At 52.0% G+C, this 10,183-nt stretch overlaps 2 protein-coding genes across 4 annotated transcripts in view; both read left to right on the top strand.

Moving 5' to 3' along the window:
- Ip6k2 (inositol hexakisphosphate kinase 2) overlaps positions 1-3,030 on the top strand; it is a 25,940-nt gene extending 22,910 nt beyond the window's left edge. For all 3 annotated transcript variants that reach the window (XM_021207137.1, XM_029543270.1, XM_029543269.1), the window contains 2 exons: positions 1,354-1,529; positions 2,248-3,030. In XM_021207137.1, the coding sequence (XP_021062796.1) occupies positions 1,354-1,529; positions 2,248-2,748 (677 nt within the window). In that variant the 3' untranslated portion in view covers positions 2,749-3,030. The remainder of the gene's footprint in view (positions 1-1,353; positions 1,530-2,247) is intronic.
- A 2,048-nt stretch (positions 3,031-5,078) lies between these two features.
- Positions 5,079-10,183, top strand: part of Nckipsd (NCK interacting protein with SH3 domain) — a 10,151-nt gene continuing 5,046 nt past the window's right edge. The window contains exons 1-5 of the mRNA XM_021206965.1: positions 5,079-5,352; positions 7,695-7,804; positions 8,281-8,485; positions 8,610-8,700; positions 8,949-9,445. Of these exons, the coding sequence (XP_021062624.1) occupies positions 5,182-5,352; positions 7,695-7,804; positions 8,281-8,485; positions 8,610-8,700; positions 8,949-9,445 (1,074 nt within the window). The 5' untranslated portion in view covers positions 5,079-5,181. The remainder of the gene's footprint in view (positions 5,353-7,694; positions 7,805-8,280; positions 8,486-8,609; positions 8,701-8,948; positions 9,446-10,183) is intronic.

A 10,183-nucleotide genomic window follows, 5' to 3' on the forward strand; every position in this document is an offset into this window, starting at 1 on the left:
CCCTCCCTCCCTTTCCCTCCCTCCCTCCTTATTGTTGTTGTTGTTGTTGTTTTGACGTAGTCCTAGATGTCCTGGAGCTCACTGTGTACATCAGGCTGGCCTTGAACTCAGATCCTCTTTCTTCTACCTCCTGAAGACTATTAAAGATGTACACTACCATGCTGGCTAAAATTCTTTAAATAAAATAATAATTGTAATAATAATTGGGTATGGTAGCGTGTGCTTTTAATCCCAACACTAAGGAGACAGATGCAAGTGGATCTGTTAGTTTCAGGCCAGCTGGAACTACACAGTGAGGGTCTGTCTCAATATAATAATAATAATAATAATAATAATAATAATAATAATAATAATAATAATAATAATAATAATATAGGAAAGCAGGCTATGGCTCAGTAGTAGAGTGCTTACCTAGCAGGTACAAGGCTCTGGTTCCAACCTCTGCACTCCAGAAATGTAAAATCCATTCCTAGTTATAAACTATATAGCTCTCGGCTGTGGCTTACTGATTTCTCTTCTGGGCAGCACTGGTTCCTGGTAAGTAGGGAATGATGTAATAGCACCCTGGGCACTCGGAGTCAAGCATGGTCATACAGGCCTGGCACCACTCAGAGTCAGCATGGTCATACAGACCTGGCACCACTCAGAGTCAAGCATGGTCATACAGGCCTGGCACCACTCAGAGTCAAGCATGGTCATACAGGCCTGGCACCATTCAGAGTCAAGCATGGTCATACAGGCCTGGCACCACTCAGAGTCAGCATGGTCATACAGGCCTGGCACCACTCAGAGTCAGCATGGTCATACAGGCCTGGCACCACTCAGAGTCAGCATGGTCATACAGGCCTGGTACCCAGGTGCATGAGGATCACATGTTCAAGGCCAGTCTGATCTACACCAGCCAGGGCTGCACGGGTCAAACCCTGTCTCAAACTATCTAGACTCTTCTTTCTAGACTTGGCTAGTAAACAGACATTTTTACAATTAAAGTATACTTTCATACTATTCAGAGTTCTTATTTTAGGCTACAGGACTTATCCATCTTATTTACTGTCAGCATTTATAACTGAAGACAGTGCTGTTAGACTGTGACCTTTTACCAGGCTGAGGTCAGGAAAGCAGTATGTGTGTCCCTGTCTTGGGGGCCTTAGGCCTGTACTGAGGTTATACACCCGCTGTTGAATTTATCCTCGTTTCCTGACAGATAAATAGGGGTGCCTCAGACCTCTCTTCCACCCCGAACTCCCTCCACGGGAGACAATACACCTAATGGATGAGTGTCCTGCAGGCCTAGGCTTCTCGAGGCATTCTGTGTGAATACTTCCTTCTGGGCTATTGTCCTTAACCACTCAGAATTCATCTTACTGGAGAATCTGACTTCCCGCTATGAGGTGCCTTGTGTCCTGGACCTCAAGATGGGCACACGCCAGCATGGCGATGATGCTTCGGAGGAAAAAGCAGCTAACCAGATCCGAAAATGTCAGCAGAGCACGTCTGCGGTCATCGGTGTTCGAGTGTGCGGCATGCAGGTGAGTGTGCTCAGATACTACGAGGGTGTCCACTGTGACGTAGTATTCTGAAATGCTCTTAGAAGTTCACATTTGGAATACTTCCCCCTTGGAACTCCTCCCACTCCGCCCCCCCCACTCGCCCTTCATGTACTCAGTGTGCTTCATTTAAAAGAGCAGACAGACTTAGTGGGGTGCGCTTCAGTAGAGAGTGCGCACCTAGAATGCGTGAGGCCGTGGGCTCCGCACCCAGGACCCACAGCAAAACACTGGAGCTGCCGTTTGCCTTGTATACATGTGCCCTGGGTTTGATCTCCAGCTTTTTACATTTTCTAATTTTCTGCCTCCCAAGTGCTGGGATTAAAGGCATATGCCACCACGCCCCAGCTCAGCTTTAAAAAAAAAAATTCCAAAGTAAAAAGAAGCAAACCCTCGGTTTGGCCTTAGCTGAATTTGTTGCTTTCTGATTTAAAAGGAAAGCATGTATCCCTACTTGAGCCCCTGAGGCCAGTCTGGATGGCCGAGTCCATAGTATGTGTTCATATACTAGGATACAAAGTTAAGCCACCTCTGTTGATCTAGTTGCAGAATTGGGGGCTTGAGTACAGTGACTGAACCTAGGTGAAGGGACCTATCCTGTGTGACTGATGCACTGAACAGCCAGTCACATCACCTGCGTTCACCCAATGGGTGGGTCTTGAAATGGCCCTTTGGCCTGACTTGCTGGTCTTTCTCACAGGTGTACCAGGCGGGCACCGGGCAGCTCATGTTCATGAACAAGTACCATGGGCGGAAGCTTTCGGTGCAGGGCTTCAAGGAGGCGCTTTTCCAGTTCTTTCACAATGGGCGGTACCTGCGCCGTGAGCTCCTGGGCCCTGTGCTCAAGAAGCTAACTGAGCTCAAGGCCATATTGGAACGACAGGAATCCTACCGCTTCTATTCAAGTTCCCTACTGGTCATTTATGATGGCAAGGAGTGGCCAGAAGTGACCCTGGACTCAGATGCTGAGGACTTGGAGGACCTCTCCGAAGAGTCGGCTGATGAGTCTGCTGGTGCCTATGCCTACAAGCCCATCGGTGCCAGCTCAGTGGACGTGCGCATGATTGACTTTGCACACACCACCTGCAGGCTGTATGGCGAGGACAGTGTGGTGCATGAGGGCCAGGATGCTGGCTATATCTTTGGGCTGCAGAGCCTGATAGACATTGTCACAGAGATAAGCGAGGAGAGTGGGGAGTGAGCTTGCTGGCTGTTCCAGTGTCTGAGAGACTCTTTGTGTCCCCCTACAGCTGTGCTGTCGGGAAGCAGGCCAGTATGGCTAGGTGTTGGCCTCTGCAGCCTGGAGCTGATAGACAGTGGCCCCTGTGACCCCCACCCCCACCCCAGCCTGAGCCGGCCCCAGCTGTGCTCAGAGCCTTTTATTTATTTTAACTATTTCTTCAACATTCCACATTTGAGGATGCAGATGCCTCTTTCTTCCCTGAGTGTAAATGTTCCAATACAGATCTTTTTGTTTATTGTATACAGTAATGCTGTCATTCTTTCTAAGAGCATGCAGACTGACTCCCAGCCTGCAGAAGCTTTACCTTGTGTTTGGTCTCCAGGCCTGGCCCACTCATTACAAAGTCTTGGCTTTGTCTAAAGTTCCCCAGTCTAGCACGACTTAATCAGGTCACTGTGGTTTGTGCTGGCTTGGTCTCCACCACCCTTACACAAAAGTACAATTGGTACAGGTTTTCCCATGGCCCTGTGCAGCATAAGAAGAAGCTGGATATCAGGTGCTCCAACCCTTGTTTGGGTCCAGCTTTTTATTTCTCCTTGGTAATTGGCAGCAAGTAATTAATTGGCTGGTCATAGTAATTCAGATATCCTGGACCCCATGGTGGGGTCTCAAGTAGCCACAAGTCTTTGGTCTATTGGTAGCCACAGACAGTCTTGGCTTTAACACCTGCTACCACTCCTACTCAGCAATCCCATAATCACACCAGCCTCATCCTTTACAAAGACCAGCCAGCATAGCCCCAAAGACCACTGCTTTGTGCCTGAAAGCTTCTGTAAGTTTGTGTGTGTGTGTGTATGTGTGCACGCGTGCGCGCACGTGCACATGTGCGTGCACATGCCAAAAATTGGCAGAAACATTTGATAAAGCCAGGGTCTGGATATCAAGTTCTTGTCTTGGCTGAGCCTTCTGGCAGCTCCCCATATCCCACTGGACCTACCTTCACCATGCCTAAAAATAGATTAGTGAAGCTTAGGTGTAGTCTGGCGCATCTTCTAAGTACTCAGGTAGGTAGAGGTGATTGGATCGCTATTAGGTTCAGGCCAGTTGGGGCTGCTCGTGTGACCTTGTCTTTGATGTGATGGCACCTGCCCTAAGTAAGTCCCAGCATTTGGGAGGCAAAGGCAGATGGATCCTTGAATTTAAGGCCAGCCTCGTCTACATAGTTCCAGGACAGCCAAAACCACTCAGTGAGACCTTGCCTTGGAACATTGATGATGTGTCTATCCTGTGCTCTCTAGTGGAGAATATGCAAGGATCCTTTAGGCCCTCTTCACTAGGACCCAGGGATGTTAAGGATTTCAAAGATGTGGACGGCTAGGCTGAATATAAACTGAAGGTCAAGGATGCTTTTCTTTCTTTGAGACAGTCTTACTATGAATATGAAGCCCAGGCTGGTCTTGATCTTGGCTTTCTTCAGCTCTGCCTCCTGGATGCTGGGATTATGCCACCATTCAGAACTCAAAACATGTTTTTTAAACCTCATGTGTTCAGTCCCTGCCCTGGCAGCCTTCTGCCCTAACCCCTTCTTTCCCCATAAGTGGCATTTATGACATTGAGGCAGGACAGGGTTGGTAACAGACTGCCAACTTTTAAAACAGGAGATGCATGAATACACACAGGTTGATTCATTATGAATGAATATGACCTTAGGTCATAGACTTGAATCCTTTTGTGACAACAGAATAGCAAAAGGATAGTCACTGACAAGTTGGGGCGTGGACCAGAAGGGAGTGTTCAAATAAAACAGATGCAAGACTCAAGATAGGAAAGAAGCCAGTGTATATGAAGGGAGTGTGTATGTGGTGGGTAACTAAGATGCATTCTGGACAGTACGACCTGGTTTTGTCCCTTGTCCTCCACACTTGTCCACCACCTCAGCGACAGAGTAGAGACTTTGTACTAAGGCACTGAGGCCTAGATGCGCTGGGGAGACCCCTCCCCAGGAAGAACTTCCAAATGTCTGATCAGGAGTCCTCAAAGCAAAACGCCATATCCTGTCCCCAGGGACGCACTGGCTATAAGCATCCTTCTTCATCAGGAGGTGGGAAGGAACGCAGCGCTTTCAACTGAGCTGGGAAAGGAGGAAAGCCAGGGAGAGGGAGCTAGGACCCTAAGTCAGCTGACTGGAGCCTGAGGCCTGAAGGAACTGGAGACACCCACCCCGCCCCGCCAAACCTCCCCGGGCCGCGAGGGGGCGCAGCGCTCCAATACTGGAACCGACTAGCTCCTGGGGCGGGGTTCCGGCGGTCGCGCATGCGCACGCGCGGCGTGTCACGGGGCGGGGCGGGGCAAGCGCCGGGCGGCGCGGCACTCAGGGCCTGGCTTCCCGGCACCGCAACCTTCGTCGCGTACCCAGCTCCGGCGTGTCGCGGCCCGGCCCGGCCCGGCCTCATGTACCGCGCGCTGTATGCGTTCCGCTCCGCGGAGCCCAACGCCATGGCGTTCGCTGCAGGCGAGACCTTCCTGGTGCTGGAGCGCAGCAGCACGCACTGGTGGTTAGCGGCACGGGCGCGCAGTGGCGAGACCGGGTACGTGCCGCCTGCCTACCTGCATCGCCTGCAGGTGAGTGTGTCCCTCCTTCCCAGGCCTCTCGACCGAACCCCTTCACCAGCACGCAGAACCGATCCAGGAAGCTCAGTCAGATTCTTCGAGACTTCTACCAGACAAGGAGTATGAAAATCTGACCTTAAGTCCCAAGAGCCGTAAGGACTGGGACCCCTCCGGAGGGGCCGTCAACACCCACCGGAGACTAGGCCTTTGACATCTAACCGCAGGCCTGTGAAAAGCTTAATTCTGGAACAGGAACTCTCTCTCATCGATAGTCAGAGCCTCCATCTGCATAGAATTCTCGAGCTGGATCTAGACACTCCCAGTCCATTCATTACCCAAGTCCCTTAGACCTCCAAACCCTTATTCGTTCCCCTTCCCTGAATCCCTAGGATGCCCATCTCCAATCAGTTTGTAGCCTTCACCTTTAACCGTAAAGATCACCGTGCCCACCACTGACTGTGCCACCTCATACACCACCTGTTTCCTCAACCACCCTCCAGGTTCTTAGTCCCCACCCCACCCACACACTTGGACCCCAGAGCCACAGGCATTCCCATCCCTTATACAGTCCCAATTCCTGTAGTATCTCTGTATCCCGAACCCGCCCACCTATCAAGCTCTCCCCAAGGACAACTCCCCAACCCTTCAGGAACCAAGGCCCCTGGCCCCTGACGACAGACAAGGTTCCCCCACTTCTCCCAAGTCTCCACTCCTGACTTCTCTGGTTTCCTTCCTCTGAAATCTGGGCGCTCCATCCTGGACTGGGAGCTGTCCACACTGTGAGGAAGTGAGTCTCCTTCATGGTTTCCCCTGTTGTGAAGATGCCCTGGTCTCCTTCCAGTGGAGCCTGCTCCAGTTCCTGTTTGCTCAAGAGTAGACCTGCTGCAGTGTCTCCAGCTAGCCTGTTCTGACTGCAGGAGGAAGGGGGACCCAGGGCAGTCTGGGCTGTTCCAGACTCCTGTCCTGCCCTAGTCCCTAGCTATGGAAACATCCTGTCCCAGCCCAGTTAAGGAGAGAAATACTGTGATAAATTTGGAAATGTCATCTGGTCTTGCTAAAGGGGAGGGACCCTTGGTTCTAGGGACCTCCTCACAGACCTTCAGTCTCTTCTAGAGGTGCTCGGGGTGAGAAAAATCTAAACGGTGTCACACCCAGCTCAGCTTTTTAAGCACCCTGGTCTCTTTGGAGACTTTGAGGAAGCCCTGCCTCTTTGTCAGGCCCTGTGGAGCCTCTGCACTAGCCAGGGTCAGTGGGGCTTGGGGTTTGGGAAGGAAAGAAAGGCCCCTTTCTCTGTTCACGTCCTGTTTCTTTCGTCAGACCCCTTGCCTCAGTTCTGTCTCATTTTTACTCCACCCGGTGTTTGCCCTTCTTTTCCAAAACTTTCCCTTACTGTCGCTGGAGCTGTGTCTCCCTGCCCCACCCACATACCTTCTGCCACCTGAAGGACTTTGCTGACCCCTATATTTATCTGACCCTATCCAGGGAAACCTCTTAAACTCACTCCAGAACTAAACACAGTGATTTATGTCTACAGTCTGAGACTTCAGGAGGATTACCATGAGTTCTGGGCCAGCCCGGGCCACATAGCCATTTCCAGACCAGCTTGGGCTGCAGAGATGCTCATCTCAAAAGACCAGCCAGCCAGCCAACCAAAACAAACGAGGAGACTGTACCCTAGAGCGTGCTTGGGTCTGCTTGGGGGTTCCTGTCCCACAGCTGGCCAGCCCCACCGCTGTAATCCACATCTCCCTCCATGCCAGACAGTGGGGTAGAATGGACTCCACATAGGCCAGGAATCAGGCCAGTCTCTCAAGTCCCTCCTTTACCAGAGGCAGAGTGCCTTCCCAAAGGTGGTGTGAAAAGGTGGCGGGGCAGCCTGGGAGGGGGGTCCTTTTGACCCGTTCTTACCTCCCAGCGCTTGGGAAGGTCCCTGTGGGGACAAGGCTATTGTGGAGTGTGACCTTGGTTTTGTGAAGGAGCAGCATCCTGAGTGACTGATTAAGGATTCCAGACATGAGAGTCTTCCTTTTGGCTTCTCACGCTGGGCTCTGAGCCAAGTCCAGGGAGAGACTAGGTTTGGACTCCTGGTCCCAATCTGGGATTCCTATGGTTTCTCTCTAGACCTATAGTTTTTTAGAATTGTCTTTGCCGAGAGCCTGTGTATGCGAGCCTCTAAATGTAAAATATAAAATACCATCACAGAGTCCCAGGTGACACGATTTTGACCACTTCATTCTGTATTCCATTTTGGCTGTCTTCTAGTGTCCAGAATTCTTGGCTAGTTCCAGATTGGGCTGGGTCTGGGCTGACCAATCCCACTTGGCACCCAGGTCTAACTACCCACCTACCTTTAGGGCATGGAGCAAGATGTCCTCCAAGCTATTGACCGTGCCATTGAGGCTGTGCACAACACAGCCATGCGAGATGGTGGCAAGTACAGCCTGGAGCAGCGTGGAGTCCTTCAGTGAGTATCTGGGAAGTGGAGGGAATACTTTCCCTTGAGCGTTTTGGTGGGGAGGCTCCTTCAGTGGGACCAAAGACACTGTGGAGGCAGTGCTAGGGTTAGTGTGAGGTTCACAGAATGGGATGGATGATGGGGAAGATGGAGGATGAGGAGGGGCCTTTACTGTGAGGTCCCAGTATCCCGCAGTGGGTTTTAAAAAAATATTTATTTTAAAGTGTATATATGAGAGAAAGTATATGTGTGTGAGAGTATGTGTGTGCATGCATGTATGTGTGTGTGCATGTACATGTGTGTGTATGTGTATGCATGTGTTTATATGTACATGTGTGTGAGAGAGAGTATGTGCATGCATGTGTGTATATGCATGTACATGTGTGTGTATCTGTGTATGCATGTACGTGTGTGTGTGTGTGTGTGTGTGTACTTTAGGTGTAGGGAGGAGCCTTCCCATCATGGTTTGTTTGTCTCTCTATCAGGAAGCTTATCCATCACCGCAAAGAAACCTTGTCTCGAAGGGGCACCTCAGCTTCCAGTGCGACGGTTATGACCCCATCCACCAGTGACCACCATTTGGACGCTGCTGCATCTAGGCAGCCCAATGGGCTGTGTCGAACTGGGTTTGAACGGCAGCATAGCCTGCCCAGTTCTGAGCACCTTGGGACAGATGGAGCCCTCTACCAGGTATGGAGTGAGGGTCTTTTAGAAGGAGGTATGTGGGACTAAGACTTCATCCAGAGAACCGAGGGGTCCGCTCGGGTGCAACTAGCAGCCTGTCCTCCCCTAGATCCCAATTCTGTTCTCTCAGGTCCCACCACAGCCTCGACGAGCAGCTCCTACCACCCCACCCCCACCGGTGAAGCGCCGAGACCGTGAGGCCCTGGTGATCTCAGGGAGTGGTGAGAGGGCCAGGCTTGGGTAGTTGGGATGGGAGTACCCTGCGCTTGGAATGGTTGCTCTGCCCATGTTGGGCAAATGGGAGCTCTGGACTTGGGTAGAGTTCCCCTATTTGTGGCCTCCAGGCTTGGTGAGGAGATAGGGCCTAACAGAGGAACTGGGTCTTGTACTAGGGTCAGGTTCTCTAGGCCAAGAAGCTTGGGGCTCCCCAGCAGGCTGCCCCAGCATAGCTTTTACTTCTTGTTCATAGGTGGCCGCACGGCCGTACCCTCTGGAGGTAGTTCTGTGTCCAGTGGCTCATCCGCCAGCAGCACCTCCATGGACACACTCTATACTGGCTCCAGCCCCTCTGAGCTAGGTCCCAGCTGCTCACCCACACCCCCGCCTGTACCTCGCCGAGGTGCCCACACTACTGTGTCCCAGCCCCAGCCCCAGCCCTCTCCCTCCAAGGCACCGTCCCCTGAGCCCCCTACAGAGGAGGTAGCAGCTGAGACAAACCCAACCCCTGATGACTTGGAAGCTCAGGGTGCCCTGAGCCCAGAGACCACAGAGGAGAAGCCAGCCGCCGAGACAGTTGTGCCAAGGACCATTGGGGCAGAGCTGATGGAACTCGTGCGGAGAAACACCGGTCTGAGCCATGAGTTATGCCGTGTAGCCATCGGCGTTGTGGTGGGCCACATCCAGGCCTCCGTGCCAGCCAGCTCGCCTGTAATGGAGCAGGTCCTCCTCTCGCTGGTAGAGGGCAAGGTGAGGGTGGGCAGCACGGCCAAGGAGCCTTCCCACCCTGAGGCAGCCTGCTAGCCCCACCCCGCTCCTGCCCTCACACCTTTGTCCAGGCTGTGTGACAGGTATTTGTCAAGCTCTGGCCTTTTACTGTGCTGGGTACTCGAGTCATTTGAGTTGACCCATGAAGAAGAAAGGGAGGAAGAACGTTCTAGATAGAGGCTCAACTTGTAAGGAGCAAGAGACAGGACCAAGCATGGCTCACAGGAAGGAAAAGGTGGATGGTGTGTCTGCATCACAGGCAGTGTGGGAGCCGGTGAGCCTAGGGCAGGTGAAAGGGAGACCAGGATGAGGTGGGACTAGGGGAAGCTTCCCATCGCCTGGAGGAGTCCCACTGTGCTCCTTATGTCTTTGTGATTCTGGATGCAGGGAAAGAAGAGAGACAGCATGTGGGTGTCTTGCCAGCCTTGCCAGTGTAGAGAAAAGGAGGCTTGGTTAGCTTTGCTTAGTTTTGATAGTGGCTTAGGTGCCAACTTGGATGGTAGTGAGTGACGTGGGAATTTCAAGATGACTGTGGTCCTTTCTCGAGGTTAGGGTACTGGTGTTGGATCTGGTGCTACATGCCTTTAATCCCCGCACTCAGGAGGCAGAGGCAGGTGGATCTCTTGAGTTTGAGGCCAGCTTGGTTTACAATGCAAATTCTAGGACAGCCAGAGAAACTGTCTCTGAAAAAAAAAGTAGGTCAGTGGTCAGGGGAAGGAA

The sequence above is a fragment of the Mus pahari genome, chromosome 10, assembly GCF_900095145.1.
Source record: "Mus pahari chromosome 10, PAHARI_EIJ_v1.1, whole genome shotgun sequence".
NCBI classification, from domain to species: Eukaryota; Metazoa; Chordata; class Mammalia; order Rodentia; family Muridae; genus Mus; species Mus pahari.